Source organism: Lepeophtheirus salmonis, chromosome 4 (genome assembly GCF_016086655.4).
Source record: "Lepeophtheirus salmonis chromosome 4, UVic_Lsal_1.4, whole genome shotgun sequence".
NCBI lineage: Eukaryota > Metazoa > Arthropoda > Copepoda > Siphonostomatoida > Caligidae > Lepeophtheirus > Lepeophtheirus salmonis.
Window position 1 is genome coordinate 35974571 of NC_052134.2, and position 19223 is coordinate 35993793.

The following is a 19223-nucleotide window of genomic DNA, read 5'->3' on the forward strand; positions in this document are numbered from 1 at the left end:
TTTAGCATTGTGCAAAAAATAACTATTTTAGAAGAATCAACAATCTTTCCAAAGTTTTACAAAATTGAGGATTGCCATCGGAGCCAATATCCTTGCTATGGGGGTCTGGAAAGTTTCTGAACTTTTAAAGATACAAGACGTTTTTATAAAAAATTTCAACATAGTCTCCTTGTAACTCTAAACACTTCTCCCAGAGATGCCCCCATCTCGTTAACCCGTCCAAATAGTACTCCGCGTTTTTCTCTGTAAAGTAATTGTTCACAAAACACTTATTGTTTTTGTCTCAATTTCTCTGAGTTGGAATTACTTTGACACGTCAAATTTTAACACAAGAAGCCTTTATATTATGGTGATCGCTCTACCTATCCTATTTCGATCTTGATGCCTATTTTGTAGTCTTGAGGTTTAATATACTGAGATTCAATCCAGAATTTCATAAAAGTTGGCGAATATCTAGCGTTGACACTTTCATATTTTCGATCAGTGTTATTTCGCAAAAAAATACATGATTTTCCTTTGTTTTCTCTTTTTCACATGTTTTTACCCCTCAGGTATGTGCCAAGGTCGAAAACATCATCGAATTGTTAAATAGGAGCTAAAGTTTTATGTCCACATGATATTTTTAAAAATTCTAATGTTGTTGAGTCTGCCGTCAGGAATAATGCTTCAGTTACAGCCTTGACAGAAACAACATCAGCATTGATCAAAGAAAGCAACGCCGACGGAAAGAAGATCAATTGAAGTTATGCTTAAGCCTACAAATATCGTACTGAAACCGTTACTAGTATTGCAAAATAAATTAGAAGTTCCTGGAAACCTCCATTAGTTGCACTGGGATGGATAACTCATGGAAACTCTTATAAATTATAATTACTCATAAGAAAGATCACCCATATTTATTTCTAGAATTGGTCTAGTAAAATTAATTGGTGTTCCTGTATTACAACATAAAACAATAGATTTAATCAGCCAGAGAATTGCAAAGACTACTTTTAATTTATTGATCGATTGGAAATGTACGAAATTTTTTGTTGAAATGGTTTTTGATAGATAGACGTGACTAGCTTTTATTTACAAGTGTTTCTATTTTCACGTTGAGCTTGGACACTTTTCAGACCGCTCACTGCTGTGGGATTGTATTCATTTCCTTCCTCTAATATATAATTGCCTTCTAATTAGTGAACCGTTATGACAGTTAAACTGTTTTCCTTTTAAAAGGTATTAAAACGTCATGCTTACCATTTCATTATTTGGTTTCTATTTTACAAAGAGGCAAATCATGTTTTTTGAAACCCTAACTTTTCCTTTTTAATTTATACATATCTATATACCTACGTAACATTCTTAATTTATGTATATAAGACATAAGTACATAGATAGGTATTTGTAACTAATATGTATGTACATATTAAATAAGTCGTAAATCAAAGTTATGTAATACATAGGTACATACACAGATGAGTAAATACTTTTTCTTTGCCTTCCTTTCCGTACTTACATCTTTCTCTCTGAAAGGAAGTAGTTGATAGAAGTTTTCTTAATGGTTGCTATATGTAGAGTTACTGAAAATATGACCTACCTCTATGCTTAAAAAGAGAAACCGAAAAGTGACATGTAACAATCCGGGGGCATTTCTAGCTTTCATCAGTGGGGGTTTAGACCGTAAAATGATCAACACCGTTATATGATTACTTATTAAAATAGGTTTATGTTATATATATATACTAGAAGAGGGTGCTTGCATCGCAGGGCTAAATAGAAGGGAATAGAAACAAAGAATAAAGGTAGAAGAGAGACTGAAAGATAGATGTAAAGTGATTGGTATGGAAAGGAGAATATATATATTGACATGGTTGAAGATTGAATCCCCATTTCACTGCCAAAAGTGGGAAAACATATTTAGGGTAGAAAATAAACATTGAAAATTGTTTAATAAGTCTTTTCTAGGGTAAAAAATGTCTTTAGATTATGATTTTTTCAGTTTCAATCCTGTATTTTGTGTTGTATAGGCAAAAATTTTGAATATGTGGGCAATTTTTCTGAAAAAAGGACAGTTTTTGCGTGACAAAAATTTAAAAGAAATTTTTTTTTTTGCAGACCTATCGAATCTATGATGTACTTTAAAAACCATTATTTATGTTCAAATGATAGATACTGGCAGGACTTTAAAATAAATATGTTTGTTTAGTTTTTTCTTCCATAAATTTTGCACGATGGTCGTTTAAAAAATATGTCTTGAGTGACAAACGGAATAGAAAATTTATACTTTTAGATAAATTCCTGGCTTTCGGTAGCCATATCTACTCATAGGAAAGGACTATAGGCTTTATTTACATATCATTTTATAGGAAATTTAATAAGCTCTAAATTGATACCTAATTTATACTATTTCTTGTACAGAAACATTTCAAAAAATAAAAATATTACGCCTACTCCCTAATTTTATTGACGTGTGAAAAAAATACCGTCGGTCATTTAAATGGACGGGACATAAAAACGTTTACAGCTAGATACTTGCAAATTTGATCGTTTGTACCTGAAATAGTATATTTTAGGCTGATTTGTTTATTTTTCTCCTACTAGATGTAATATTTTCCTATTTTTTTTCCTCCGATTTATGTATTTAAAATTTTATGCCAAATTTTGCACTACAAGAGGCCTCAACTAAAATACAGGATGAGCGATATTTGTGTAAGCTTAATAGATTAGGCCCAGCATATACTTCTTTATGAAAATGATACCCAATTTGAGTCAAACTACTTAATACTTCCGGATTTTTTTTTCAAGAAGCAACAGAAACTCAATTTTTCAGCAAAATATCCATATTTCGGAACGCATGATATTGTACAATCATATGACCAGCAGCTACTTGATATTAGCTAAATCAAGATCTAATTTGTCAGAGAACAGCTATAGGTTCTCAAAACTACAGTTATTTGACTAATTTATTCATTTGAAGAACTTGTAAATGCGGAAGATATATTTTTATTTCCTTCAAATTAGACATACCTTTACAAAAATGAGTATGTCTAAAAAATCATTGCCATATTTTGTATTTTTGAATTCAAATTTGAAGTTTACATAAAATTTTGTTTTAGAAAACATGTACTACTTACAAGAATCTGATGCTTGATATTTTCCCAATTTTGGTAGTGAAAGCGAGGTTGAATCTCAAACCATGTCATATAGAGAAAGAGATTACAAAAGCAAGGTATTATTTCGGTCAAAAACAACCTCTTAATGACTTTGGAGGGTAGAAAAGTATCATAGGAACATGCTTGGTTATTTTATACGTCTACTCGCTAAATTTCAGAAAGATATTTTCGACCATAATGGATACCTTGTGTGATAACACCGAATACATACTTATTAATAAATTAAGATATGGTAAAAAAATCCTTTATTAAGTACGTGTAGCCTTGTTTGTTATAACGACAAAAGTATTTCTTTATTTTTGATTTGCAATTTCTTTTTAGTGTTTATAATACGTATATGATCTATCAAATTAAATATATAAAAAAATTAAGATCTACAAAAAAAAAAAAATATTATTTAATAATGATAAATAGCACCCTCAGATTTTATTCTTTAAAAATATGAGAATAAAAGGATATTTCCTTGTTAAAAATGTTATAAGGATTTAAATATGTTGATTCACAACATGTTCCCTCACAAAAACTCGTACAAGTTGTAGTTTCACAATTTTTCATCGTAAAATGTATCTTTTGATTACAACATCTTGATTCGATCATTTAGTTGTTTTGATAGATTAAACTTACGTATATAGTATTAATTTACGAATAATACAATTTTAGGAAACTTTTATTTTCCTGTACAAGTTATAACTTGTAAACGACGTATATACTCATAAGGTAGAAAGTCCAAAAAGGTTCTCAAATCCAACGACAAATGTCTTCTGTCTATGGAATCCTTCGTTTAGTTTGAGAAGAACGATGCAGTTTACAATTATGTTTGAATTAATTGAAAGACTGGCAGACTGGAAAATATATAGAATATCCTCAGGATTTATTGTTTTGAAATCAATATAAAGTTCCTTCATTTAAATATTTATTCATTGTATCAAACATTTGCGGATGTTGTTAGTCGTAGGAACGATTATATTAAATAGACGTCTAACAATACATGCTACATATTCAAAAGTATAGAAAAAAATGACTCCTTCAAATGACAATTCAAGCAAAAGTTTTTTTTTGAGGCCCATATTTTTGAGCGAAAGGATGAAATATAAAGATTAAAATATATAATGACGGCACGACAATAAACTCTCGCAAAAAAATCATGTTCAAATTCGTATAAATTGATATCACGATTTATACTTCAAAAATCAGGACTACAATACTCGAGATACAATAATTAAACTGCTTTACAATGCTATAGTTTTTTTTCGTGTGACGGTTGGATCTTAAAGAGCATATAGTATTGCTAAAACGAATCCCAGCATACTAAGAAAAGTTGGCATTCATCGGTAGATATTACTCACTTGAGTGTGAATATGCATTTATAATATGAGTTGATAAAACTAAGTTATATCTTAGAAAATCAGACATTTTTAAATTAAATTTTGATAATTAGTCAAATCATATTTCCACCGTCGTGATTCTCAATTTAAAATGACTTTATGCACTCGTTTTAAAACTAGGTCTGCTATATTAGTTTGCTTGATCCCAAAACTTATAAATTTAAAGGAATCTTTTGGATTAAGAATCGTTTTCTACTTTGCAATCAATTTAAAATCTCTTTGTGTCAATGAATTTTGCTTCTTTAAGGCACCTCTTGATTGTTTCGTCGGAGGCTACTAGCTCTTGTGATAGTGATTTGGAGATGGATGAATGATGGGTTGGACACATAACTTTTTTAAAGCCAACTTTTCTGGCTCCATGTCAAGTCTGAGTCTCATGGTGTATTAAAGGATACAAAACAATGATGCTTTAACCCTTAAGTTATTCATTTTGAATAGTACCCTCTTTCTTTTTTACTGATAGTTAAACTTAATATGTATTTCAGCCGCCGAAGCTTGGAAGGGTGGAGGGTATGGGGCGATTCCCCTACATTTTGAAGAAATAAAGCTTTTTCATTCTTCAACTAAATGGCATTTACATATTTCAGGTCTTTGTAAATATTTATCCTTCATCTTCCCCTTTTCAACTGACTCAACAGCCCCAGTCTTGTCCACAAGAAGGTAAATAGTAGGGTCATACCCGGGGGGGGCGTATTACCCTACCCTTTCTGTGAAATTTCTCATATCGGTGTAAAAATATATGAATGAATATCTTTAATATTTTAAATATAAATTTAAAACCTTGATACATATTCTATTTTATTTAGATCTGAAATTCTGGTAAAATGCTCATAAAATTAAAGACAAGTATCTATTAGGATGTAGTTTCGGATTTTGATTCTAGAGTTCGAGTACCTAAATATACTCGAATATTATTTACTTCAAAAGATCAGATACAGATTCGAGAAAATGTGACCTATCCTATCTTTAATCTATGGATGACCCGCTATTAATTGACTGATAATTACTACTTCTGACCCCCAACACCACCCACAATGATTAAGCCCATGAATAGTGATTGTTGAAAATAGTAACTTAAAAAAATTTGTCGTCATATATTCTTAATTCGTTTGACAAACGTATCCACTTGTTTAAAAATACTTACATATGTGATACGTCAACATAAAAGTAGACTGTCATAAAAAAGAAGAAACTGATAAAGTATTTGAAGTTTATACGTACTTTATAAAAACGGTCATAGGATTATTAATAGATCATTATGCACCCTTATGCCTGCAAAAAGTTTTTAATCAAAATAAAAAATATATGTTACTCAAACACAATACATAGTATTTTTGAGCAAATTGTCCGAACGCGTATCGATCAAGTTAGTAAATAGGTTCAAGTTATTAATTAATTATTAGTTCATTGATGCATTCAATTACTCTCTTTAGTTTCAAACAATTATTTATCGACTAATTCTTTTGTTATTGATAGGTAATTAATATTTGGTCTATATCAGTTTTCGAAAATCTCAATTAATTATTGGGAATTTAAATATGATTTATGGGGGATTGACAATAATTCCAAGAATTAATTAACTTTTCCTAATCCTCAACTTTAGGTTTTTTATTCTAATTGAAAAGATGTGGTTTTGGTATTTTTAGGATAAATAAATTCCAATTTGTAAAAGTACATATAAATATATTAACAAGGTAAATTCTGTAATGAGTAGAAAAATTCATGTGTAGAGGCGTCCGCAAGATTGTATTAATTTTTTGTGTTTTTTTGAAAAAAATTACAATTAACAAAAATTTTTTTTTTTTTTTATTTGAAAAATTAAATTTTGGGGAAAAAAATAATTTAAAAATCCATAGCTTTTCACAGAAAATTAAATGTTATATCAAATATTAATTTTTTGCTCTGCTGCATAGTTTGCCCAAATTTTGTATTTTTTTTTGTAAAAAGAAATAAATAAGTTTTTTTTTGCATCGAATATGTGTACAGGGTGCACTGTATATATTAATCCCTGATGTAAATCACTTAAATATTTTTTTATAAAAGAAATAATCATGTAGTCGTATAAAAAAATATTGTAGGCCCTTACGTATGACATGATCACTGTTTCTGCTAGTTTTTGTTATGGATCTCTTATGTATACCCTTCATAAATATAAGTCATGTGTATTTTCAAATTATGTTAGGATTTGAATTAAATATAAATGCTGATATATAAAAAAACGAAGAGTAACATTGATAATTTCTTGGAAAGTTATCTTCTATGTTATAATTATTTGTCTTTTATCCGAGGCCTAATTATTCTAGGGAATTTCGGTTACTAGTATTTTATAATTATACTAAGCATTTTTTTTTTTAAATCTACAAAGATAGGTGATAATTAGTTATATACACAAACTAGGGAGATGTTGCACCACGACAATCCAAAAAATAATAATCATGATTTAAAAAAAAGAATAAGAGTACCAACCGTTTCTCCTTTTCTTATTATAAAATTGTATTTTTTGCACACAAAAGTCGCATATGTAATTATAAGTTATGCTGCACTAGAAAGAAAACCAATTAAGGACAAACATGTAAGAAATCATCATCAAGGAGAGGAACAGAGATCAAAGAAAGAAGCAATTTACTATTGCACTAAATACAATACACATTTTCTTAATACAAATTAGGGTGGTTCTTAAAAATCAATGGTTTACTTGGACCTGTTTCACCCATTCATCTTGTTCCCTTGCTTTGTAGCATATCTTTGATATTATGAATATTTAATGGTGCTCTTTACTTCTTAATGTTTTATCCTTTTTTGAAAAATTAGCCGGAAAAAATTTGATATTTCTCTATTTTTTCTAATAATATAAAGTTGAAATACCAATTTTATATGCAGGCATAATTTTTTATGACAATAGATTGACTGATTTTTTTCCATCAGTTAGATTATTTAATATTAATATAACAAAGTATTCTTGTCTTGGCAAATGATAAGTCTTATATTATCCTATGTTTCATTTGTAGTTAAAAATAAAAATGTTAAATTTTTCCAGATTTTTAAAAATTTTAGTCAAAAGTTTTGTGAGCCTAGCGTATGACTGAGGGAGAATTCTATATTCCATTATTTTTTTCCAATTGACTTTATCTAAAAAAAAGGGTATTCTATAAATTTTTCCAAAAAGTATTTTTTCTCTTCTAAAAAAATATTTGCCAAATTTGGGAAAAATATTCTCTCAAAATTTTCAAATAGCACCCCCCCCCCCCACCTGAAAAGGAATCCTAGTCACGGGCTTGCATGGGCCATTGATATTTTAAGAGCACAATAAGAGCCACCCTATTTGGGATCTTACAGTATATAATTACATTTTATTGATTGAACCCAAGGCCAATGCTTTCTTATTATCTCAGGGAAGTATGCACATATGTACCGGGTGGGAATTTGAAATTTACACATTCAAAAGATTCAAAATTCTGGGGATTTTAAGTGACTTACTTCAAAAGTTTCGAATATTTATTGTTTCTATAAAATATTAGCTGCATCACAAGATACATTTTTTTCCATGAATGAAAAAAATGTCATCAGAGGTGGAAAGAAGGCTTTAGGTTGCAACTTTAAACTCTGCAATAGTCACACTCCAACTGATATCTCAAGACTAATGGGAATGATCAGGATGTCTGTTTATAATGTAATTTATAATTCCCTTTTGGAAATTTAATATTTCAACACCAAGATAGAGCTCCTGCAAACACGGTTAAAATTACCTAATCATTCTTGGCCAAAAAAATCAATTTCTGGGATAAAAAAAATTGGCTACAGCTTAATTTCGAATCTCCTGAACTATTCATTCTGCCTGAATGATTGCGATGAAAGTAAGTAAGAATCGATTTTGGAGTGTGATGGTCATAAAGACAGCTGTAAATACGGGTGCTGGGTAATTTTACATCAAGGATATTTCTCCTTAATATATAAATAAATTAGATTTATACCTCGTTTTTGTTATTCTTGGTTGAAATTGTTGTTCCCTTGCAATTTTTTAATAAAAATATGGAATGTGTATTACTATAAAACGCACTAAATATTTTTTTTTTTCTGTTGGAAAAATGATGGAATCATGCCTCAAAATTTCAATGCATACACTAACAAAATCTCACAATGTAATTAGTTCGAACCAGAGAAAAAGTAGGTAATAAAATAAATATAACTAGAAAAACAAAAATAAATTAACACTGAAACTATTCGAAACGAAGAATTAATAATTACTTCTCCATTAGTAATTATTAAAAGACATAATGGATTGTTCATACTAGAAAACACTCATGGATTGACGAAAAAACACAATATGAGGTAAGAGCATAATTCCATAATTATTCCAACAGAAAACAAACAAAAATTGCATTTCGTAGGAATAAATATAAAATATTTTGATTTCAACCAAAAATAAACAATAACGACGTACTAACTTTACTTATTTATATATTAAGGCTAAATATCCTTGAGGCAAAATGATTTACGGAGAAATATTTTCAGGCAAAATTACCAAGCACCGTAAATAATGCCTGGATTAGAATGAATCCGTTCTACATACACTACACTTATATTGCTTTCCGAAGGAGGATTTTTGGATAGTCACAGCTGTTGGTAGTAAAATTAAATAAACTTATACCCGGAATCTTGTAGAATAATTTATATATATATTATAAATATTTATAATTTTATACATTTTTTTAATATAATTATTATTGGAAAATGTGAAGCAGTTATGTAAAAATTGTAAACAGTGTAAATGTTAAATGTCCACCCGGTATGTAGAGGAAAAAACAAACATCTTTATAACATAATTAATGCAGGCTCTGAATTACTTGTATAATGGTGTAGAACTTCTCTTGCGCTTACATTATATTAGGGAAGAGAGAGAGAGAGAGAGAGGGGGAGAATATGAAAATATCGATCAGTAATGGATATTGGAAGTCGTTCATGCACAAAAAGAATAATGAAACTAGGGGAGGAGGCACACTTTTGATATATTACACTATTACAATATTGTGAATATCATCAACAAATAAAAAAAAACACCCAAAAAGTCAGATATCTTAAAAAAGGAACCTAGGATTGGCCTATTTTCATGTAATTTATAGAGGTCTCCAGAAAATACTTGCATGCATCTTAACTCCATAATATTCATTGGTTCATTTAAAGTTTACTTTTTTACAACGTAAGAATTGAAGTTAAAAACACCGAACCCGATTGTTATACCATAACACTTTTCCGAGTGATGTTTGACTTCCACGACGCTTTTTAATAGTGACGTCAAAGAGTATAATTGGTAATAGTTATATTCTTTGACGTCAGAAAAGGAAAAGGATCAGAAGCACTAAACATACCCCTAAACATATTATTAGGGGGATGTTTCCATGCTTGCTCAATATCTCTAGCTCGTACAGGTTCACCTTTGGACCTTCTCAAAAACATGGACCTGTGACCAAGGACTTTAAAATGAGAATCATCTGAAAATATAACTTTTCTCTACATTTCTAGACTCCAATTTTTAGGAAACTTTGCCCAGCACAGTATTTTTATCTTCATTGCAGTTGCCAAAGGCTGTTAGTTCAAAATTTTGCAAGCCTTCCTTGCAAACTTCGAGGAGCCTTGCTTGACTGTAGAAACAACTATCGAATATATATTTGCACACTTGAACAGTTTTCAACTTGTCCAAACTAATCATTGTATTTCTTATATATAAAGTTGTAGTTTCAATTGGGTAGAGAGGAATCAATATAGTTGTAAAAATTGCACTTTATTCAGCATAAATTAAGAAATTCAGTGGAGAAATTCTGGACCAGTTTTAGAGCGAATTTTGTAGGGCTCAATCCCAATAATAAGATCGGTTTTATAAAAAATTGACCTTGATTATAAGAATTGGAAATTAAAAGACAGTATTGGAAATATACAGGAGTTCTTGGTACTTCGTAATTAAGTCATATTTTCACTTAATTTTATAGAGTACAGTTTAAAATAAAGTTTTTTTTGCGAATCACAACAAAATATCACTGAAAACTTATTAAGCGAAACATATTTTTCAAAAAATATTTAACAAGAGCAAATATTTCACAGTTTTAATAAATTTTTTTACCATTGTTTCTCTTTACCAACAAAGCATGTTTATGTGGGTATACAGAACAATCCAGCATGATTAACATGTGTATAAACCCACAAGACCATATTTATAAGCTTTAAAAACATTTTTTCACTAAAGTATTTCTCATTTTGATGACATTCAAACAGTAATTTTAATGTGTGGCAAGAAATTCGGCATTAATGGGTTCTTCGGACCCTCACTAGAAACAATTTTCAGGCTGTTTACTTTTTTGCAAGACCCAGTATCTTTCTGGATGAAGATAAGTTACTATAATATATATTAGATTAATATGTTAGTAAGATACTTCCATATATAATTTATTTTAACGTAAGTATTGGAAGAAGAAATATATCTCATTAAACGTGAGTGGAATAAGTAAATTAACATATTAGAATTGAGAAAATATCATTTGGGAACAAATAATTAACATGCATGTAAATGTGTTTATTTTTTAGTCCTTACTTACTTTTGTAAAAGCTCTTTGCTTCCTAACATCCCGTACCATAAATAATTCTTCGTACGTGATCGAGGTCCTTGAGGTTTTTGTTCTCTCTTGTTATGAAAGTCAAGGCTGATTTTAGCATCGATTCCAATACCAAAGTAATTGTTCATAACACTTGTCTCCTTCATTTTTTCCCTAATAAAAGTCTTTGAATAAATGAACAATTCCAACATTTTGATACCGGTTCCGGTTGCAAAATTGGAATCAGTATTTTGATACTTTTTCTGTGAAGTTTTTGAGTTAAAAAATTGTCAAATTGCTTAAATAGAGAATTCAAAAACTCATGTATCAAATATTATATCTATAGTATTATATGTATTGATAGGGGCACTTACAGGTATGTCCATTGGATTTAGGTTGGAATTGGACCCTACTTGGATTAGGTATTTTTAAAAATATTAGGCAATTATCGTTCAGTTTTATTTATTTCTTTAAAATTCAGGGATTTGAGCTTTACGTTTGGATGACGTAATGGAACTTACAGTTCAGGATCTAATATTTATTCAGTATTATTGTATTTGAGTTAAAATTGTCGGGTTCGAGTTTAGCGTCGATTTGAGTTCATAGTTGAACAATATACTATTTTCGAGTTTTCGAAAATTTTGACATTTGTAATGTGATTTCAACTTTATCGTACATCTATTCTTCTTTTATTACGTTTTTACTGCGTCTTCTTGAGTCTTTGATACTGAAAAACTGACTAAATATAACTGGAAGGTTTGGCATTTTGATTATTTAAGTTCTAGTGAAGTCAAATTTTATCCTACAAAATATTTTGGGTCAGTTTGAGAAAATTTATTGTCGTTTAAAAATCTATTTTTTTGGAGTTTAAGTAATACTCGAATATAATACTAAAATTTATGAAAGCATCGTTTTAAATGCATCAGTATCCCTCTACCACTATAGGAAACTTGAAATTTAGAGAATTTTTGTTTCATATTTTTTAAAATATTCATATTACAAATAAATAATTGTTTATTACAAATTATTCTAAGGTAGGACAGATATATATTTATTCACTTTTGCTAGCCTCGGCTCTAACTAGCAGCAATTACTGTTTGGAAGGCAATGTAATTATTGCAAATGTATTCCGGATTCATTCTAATCTAGGGCTTATTAACAGCTGTATTCATAGCCAAGACACTATTATGTGGCACCTTTCATGCCTTTATCCAAACATGCGGCCAAAATTAATATTAAATGAGATTATCATCTTGGCAATATGGGGATGCTTTATTTTCTCCATTTTTTTTTTACTAGCATCCCTTAAAATTACTTAGAATCTTCATAGTTTTGAATAATTTGAATGTGCAAATTTCAAGTTTCCAGCCGGTATGTTGACCTGGTGTACCAAATAGCAACTCTTGCATGTAACTGAATACTTACGGTGGAGGTGTCCAGTCCATAATGGGTGTAACAGGAGCACAAAGAGCGTCTGCAGAGGCCAAAACCACCATGGATACAATTCCCCCATTTTGATTTTTTTCCATATTTGGCCAGTTGGGAGTTTTAACAAGAGGATTAATGATGGGTATAGTTTTATTGGTGGTTCGAGCTCCTATAGATGATGAAATGCCTGAGACTGAACTTGGAGTTGAGGTATTGAAGCTAGAAATCGATGAATTGGATTTTTCAATGCCAGAAGTGCTATTCCCTGCTGTTTCACCAGCTCGGAGAGCAGATAAACTAACCATAGCGCCCACAGACAGTCGACGACTCCCTATTCACAGAAATTAAAAATAAGTAAATATCTAATTATAATATTAATTAGGAATAAAATGAAAGATAATTTCTATTGAATTTTAAAAGTAATTTTGTATATAAGTTTTAGTCATACAAGTATTTTCACATACTAAATAACGTACTAACAGCTAATCTATATAAACATTTTGTTGTGGAAATACATTTTCGATTATGCTTTTCCATAACATAACGATTATCTTAATTGGATTTAATTGATAGCTCGATTTGATGTATAGATAACAAACACATGAAATATAAATGTTAATGTACTACACTTCAGACAACACCTTAGATATATTTTGATGAATCACTCTAGTGTAAGTCAACTAAAGAAAAAGTAATAAAAGTAAAAGCTCCTTTTTGAAGCATAATCTATCAGAAATTAATGTATTTAATTTTTTTTTTTTTTTCAGTTATATATTTTAGAAACTTTCCAAATTGTTCATATATTATGTCAAACTTGAAGATTGAGCGGAAAAGGAGAGTCATTTATGATTTAAGTTCATTTTTGAACGTCTGAGCGTAGAAAAATGAATTAAAGATTGTTTGTTTTTCCGATATCTATTTCTTCCCTCCTTTTTTATTGTTCTCCAAAGATATTTTTTACCCTAGAACAATAACCAAAACCAAGTGGCAAAATGTAAAGGATGTAATCATTTTCTCCAAATTTATTTACCAACAAGATTATTTTTTATCCATTAAGGGCACAGAGGGCATCATGCATTATTTTGAAGGTAACTATGGCCACTCCATGAATTCGTAAGGGGAATTATGCAAGCTTTAAAAAAATAAGTTTCGTCATTTGTTGTAGCCCACGGGGGAAAAAGTTTTTTCGTTCCCAACTGTATTTGGAAAAAAAGTAATGACATAGAATAGTTTCATTTAAAAAAATTAAGACTGAGTGCTGAAATGCAATTTTTTCGAAAAGAACGAATGAACAGAAAAAATGTGAGCGAGACCAAGTCTGATATGTTACTGTACCGTCAACAAAAAAACAAGATAAATTGATTTTTCTCAATGAACGTTAGTATTCTTTGAGGAATTATTTTCAATTTCTATCAAAAAATTATTTTAATTAATCCTATGGAGTGGTTGCAAAATGCACCCAAATTAGCGAAAACTCACCATCTCAATGAAATAATTAGAAATGGATAAATTCTATCTAAAAGGCCATAATATTACAGTCAAATTATTCTCCTTACGTAACATTTTTGGTGTTACGAGTATGAAAAAAAGAAAAAAAACTTGGTAGGTTTGTGTCCTCTCTATTATCTCACTAAATGCTTTTTACAACTCTTTTTTCAAAATTAGTGTGAAACAGTTTTTTGCAATTTTCTTCACAAATTTCGATTTGAATTTTTGTTAAAAAATATAAATATGGACTTCTCATCTAGACAAATTTTTTCATTCATATATGTTGGTATATTATTTAAAGTTTATAAAACCATTTTTTTAAATTCATAATAATACATAAATATATTAAGTCAAGGAATACTGAACTACTGGAAAGGAAATAAATATATCGCGCTCACACGAAGAGGCTGACTCTCTCTTTTCCTGTAACTACAAAAATGAGAAATGACTAGGATGATTTATGAACATTGATTGATAAATTTATCTGACGCGTAATAATGTCTCATTATTTTAAATTAATCAATTCTTAAATTCTATTTATCCTTTTAACTTAATCTTTTCATTTTATACCCACACAAATTAAAACTTAATTTATATTACTTTCGATATTCATTTAGCATATTTTTTTTTACATTAGTTTAAAAACATTTTTTGTCTAATGTATAGAATAATGATATTTTTCTATCAATATATATAAAATGATAAAATATAATATTGGAAGTACAATCATATGTTAGGTCGAATGAAATTTGGCATTGTTTCTATTGTTGTACTGATGATGGCAAATATTTTATCTTCAGTAAAGAATGAAAAAATCTATATCCCAACGTTGAAAAGTGTATCGACAATTTTAGAAATATAGGTAGAGAAACAGTGACCAGATCTGCTAATTGTTATTAGTAGTTCCCTGTATATTGGATAATATATAGTAATAACCAAAGTCAATTATTATTGTAGGTTTCAATAAATTAGATGAGTAGAAATGGAGAGGGAGTATGGTTCAACGATAGGGATGCAAAATTGTTAGTATTGATTGGTAACCTGCAGGATATAAGTGCTCTTATATATTTTTTTTCTTTATTTTGATAATTCAAACGTATTAGTAAACTAAATTAAAGTTTTAATAATGATCCTTTCAGAAGATATGTGGTTTATCAAAGTTTTCAACGTATAATTTTACTTTGTAAATTTGTGTAATGTACGGTAACCCGTTGTGTTTGGGATTCACAGCTTGATATGTCCCCTGTTGTATGATAAAACTATAATTGTGCGTGTTCTTATTCGAAAGTTACAATTCTTGTGAATCTGATTCGGCTCAACAAGTCTTATCTTTTCTTTCATATTTGAGTTTCAAGAGCGGAAGAAATCTTTATGGTTTCAAATAAAACTATTTAATTAATATGAAATTTAGCAAAGCTCATACCCGAAAATATACTTGGCAGTATTAAAATTATAAATGTACCTAATGTATAGTTGATTTGGAAATGGGTTCAGTGTTGATAGGATCTGAAGAGGAATTTAGAAAATTATTATTGACATAAATTGTTCAGTTGGATACAAGATTTAATTTTAAAATAAATCATACAATTTTTTTGAATTAGAGCCAAGCTTAAAGTTTAACAAAGAATAAAAAAGTTTCATTAAGTTTAGCCTTCATTAGCCTTGTAACTTCTATGTGTAGTCATAAAGGTTAAAAATCTTCATCATTATCAATGCCAAGCTGTCGAAACAGTCTGGAATTGAGAGAATGCGCCTGTATCTTATTTTCTGATGTGATTATAATATTAATTTATGTGTGAAGTCGACCACTAAGATTTGTATGCTACCATAAGCTCCTTGTAGATTGCACAAATCACTGCAAGTAAAATAGGTACGGCTTTTCAAGAAACTGATGAAGCAACGATGACGATCCATCATGGTGGTGCACCATCTATTGTACTACAAGAATGTTAGCAAGTGAGTGCTTTTCTACTTGGAAAAATCACAAATGATATCAAAAAACAAATCTCCTTTTGTATTTATTAAAAGATTTCTTACAAATATCATTTCTTGAACCAAATACAAACATAAGCGAGAATGGCATATTCATTTCCTTGTAAAATGGACTCGTCTAATTGCAAGCTTAATTATGTTGCATAGTTTATCTTCGATCTTTTCAGGAATTTCCTTTATTCTTCCTTGAACTAAATGTTCTTGAGAGGTATAGACTTCATAACTTGCTCTGATGAAAATCCAGTAAAGAATGGGCATGTTAAAAAAAAACGAAAATCAACCTGGTAACCCTGACAGTTTGAAAAATTCTTTGGAAGAGATAAAGAATAATCCTCATGACGTTTCATTAGATCAGCTACTATCCAAGTAGTTTGTTTGCAACTTGAGAGTAATAGTATATTGAGTACAGGAAAAATATAAAGGCACCAATAATGATTGATCCAATTTCAATATGGTATACTTCTATTCTATCCACTTGATTTTATTAAACATATTCATTTCTGCTACCTTTTTGTCACATTTTTAACATTTTTTAAATGAAATAATATGTAATTACTGCTTTTTTTGCTCTAACTGCTCCCCAGAAGGTGGTATCGCCCACTTTGGGAAACGTTGCTCTAGAGAAAGTTATATAGCAAGGAGATTTCTACATAAGGTTCTCAATTTGCTTATCATATTAATCTACTTTCAGGGATAAGATTTTATATATTTTTTTATAGATTTAAACGGATCGACTTGAACGAGTTGAGATGTGTCAAGTAAAAAAAACTATTTAGGTTTAAGTAGTATGCTTTGGATATTTGTCAAATAAAAAGTTTTTCACTGAAGTATAACTAAATTATTTTTGCTTATATGGGTATCACAGATTGATAAGATTATTTATAAAATCATTTTGTTATTTTAGAGTCAAATATTTTCAATTTATGCATAAACTATGCAAACTATTTTTAGGTAACTACAGGTAATTCCTGTTATAGTAAATCATACAACCATTTTATAAGTTTGACTTTTCTTTTCTTAGAATTTTTCATTGGAGTATTAACAAAGATTGTTATATATATTCGTCAATATAAAATACTATTTCTTGCTGCTGTTGAAGATTCTGGGAAAAAGTTTTATAGTCAGGAGATTTTCTATAATTGTCTGAAATGACCTACAATTTGCAGGACATATATATATACTTTTAGAAATAAGGTTAGGTTTTCAGATGTTATCATATTTTCGTCTTTGTATAGATGGACTTGAAAGGGGTGTCAAATAAGTAAAACATTTATTTTGAGTATTTGTTAAATAAAAAGTTTTTCATTCCTTTATAACTTAGTACATTTACAAAATTCCTATGGTTCGTATAGACATCAAAGATTGATAAGACAAGAAGAATTCACTTTTAGTTAATTCTTTTTTTTTGCACTAGCTATAGTCATTTTTTTATTTTAGAGCCCGATATATTAAATTGATTTATGTAGCATATATTTCTTGTAACTACAGGTCATTCATTCCTTTATTGAAAAATCGTACAACCGTTTTAGAAGTTCTATTTTTTGAAAGGAAATTGTGCCATATCAAAGCAACAGGAAGGAGCACAGAATATATTTTAACTTTCGTATGTTAGAAGATAAGATACTACATCTGCTCCATTATGAATGAAAACTCGGAAGATTGAACCTGGTTCATTTCTACTGAGTTGAAGAAATTAAGAAGCTGTTCACAAATGTTTCTTTCTTTGTCCGTGGAGCCCAGAAAACTTGTCTTCAGTGACAGGAGTTAGTTTTAGTGTCTGAATTTATACATTGTAATACTAGGCTCTTATTTAGCTCAGCTTTGGTATAGAAAATCCCGAAGGATATGTCTTCTTTCACCTCCAGGAATGTCTAGCCATTTCTTATCTGAATATATGAACTTGACAAGTACAACTTTTAGAGTTGAGAGCAACAAAACCTTGAGGGCAATGATTCTCAAGAGTTTGGCATAGATATCTTGTAATTGACAAAACAGTCTATTCTATGGACATTGAATACTCCAGAACTTATTGTCTTACATTCTTTAACTCCAATCTTTTGGCTCTAGTTGATGCTTGTGTTGACCTTGGAGGTGGGGATGAGAGCTAGCTCGCCAGATTCGGCCATTTTCATGGCATGGCATCATCTTTCAACCGCCTGTGGATTTATATAATTTATCAGGCTTTTAAGGATTCTGCTATTTTGGCGTTCCGTACAATTTTTCTTTTTTTGTTCAGCGTTCATCATTCAGCCATTATTTTCGTTCTGTTCCGCGTTACGTTCAGCGTTCCAATTATAACGTAGTACAGGGCTTATACAGTATAAATACATACATACACTAGCGCGCTCGTTAAATGAAGCTCTACAGTTTTTGAGGAATAAAAAAGTGGGATACTCAAAATGAGATTGCTAAATTAAATTGAATGTAGAAAAATGAAAATGCTTTCATGTATGTCGGGGGCGCCAAAGCTTTTTTACCCTAAAATATCCATGGAAATTATTAAAAAAAAATCAAACTCAAGTACAAAACCCTAATAGCCGACTAAAAATGACAATATTTTATTTTCACAGAAGTACTATAGCTTTGTCTTTTGTGATTCAATCATTTCGATCTTCTCTAAATCGCATATGTAACTATAGATGAATTAATTCATAATTAATTATTCAAATCTATTTTATATAACTTATGACCAACCTTTAATAGTACTGAGTCATTGTAATAAAATTGCATATTTGTAGCACGTCAACCTAAAAGAAAGCTAGAATATTTTATCTCAAAATTGAACATAGAATTCGTTTTCCAACAAATTATAGTTCATTTCATTGAACAAATGATTCTAATTAATCCCTTGGAGATACCACTAATGATACTTTAAGTATCCAAAATTCACCGCCACATTTATAAAATTAGGAAATTCATAAATTATATTTCTTAGACAATATTTGGCCAAATTACTTTAATTGACCGTAATACCTCTTTGAAATATTGACTGTCATTTGATAAATATAAATGATTGAATCTTTGTATATATGATTCGTGTATTTTTCATAAAAATAAATAAATTTTTTTCAAATAAACCCTGACATGTAGGGTACATTGAAAAAAAATATATTTCAGCCAAGATTAGTAGAAATACTGTTAACCCTGATTGCATCCAGTAAAGTTGAATATATTATATAACTCAAATATCC

General features: G+C 29.6%; 1 protein-coding gene across 1 annotated transcript in view; it reads right to left on the reverse strand.

The window, feature by feature from the left end:
* LOC121115831 (diacylglycerol kinase eta) overlaps window positions 1-19223 on the reverse strand; it is a 110515-nt gene that overhangs the window by 21680 nt on the left and 69612 nt on the right. Inside the window, exons 14-15 of the mRNA XM_040709987.2 lie at window positions 12550-12883; window positions 11128-11298 (exon numbers count right to left, since the gene is read on the reverse strand). Coding sequence (XP_040565921.1) covers window positions 11128-11298; window positions 12550-12883 — 505 coding nt within the window. The remainder of the gene's footprint in view (window positions 1-11127; window positions 11299-12549; window positions 12884-19223) is intronic.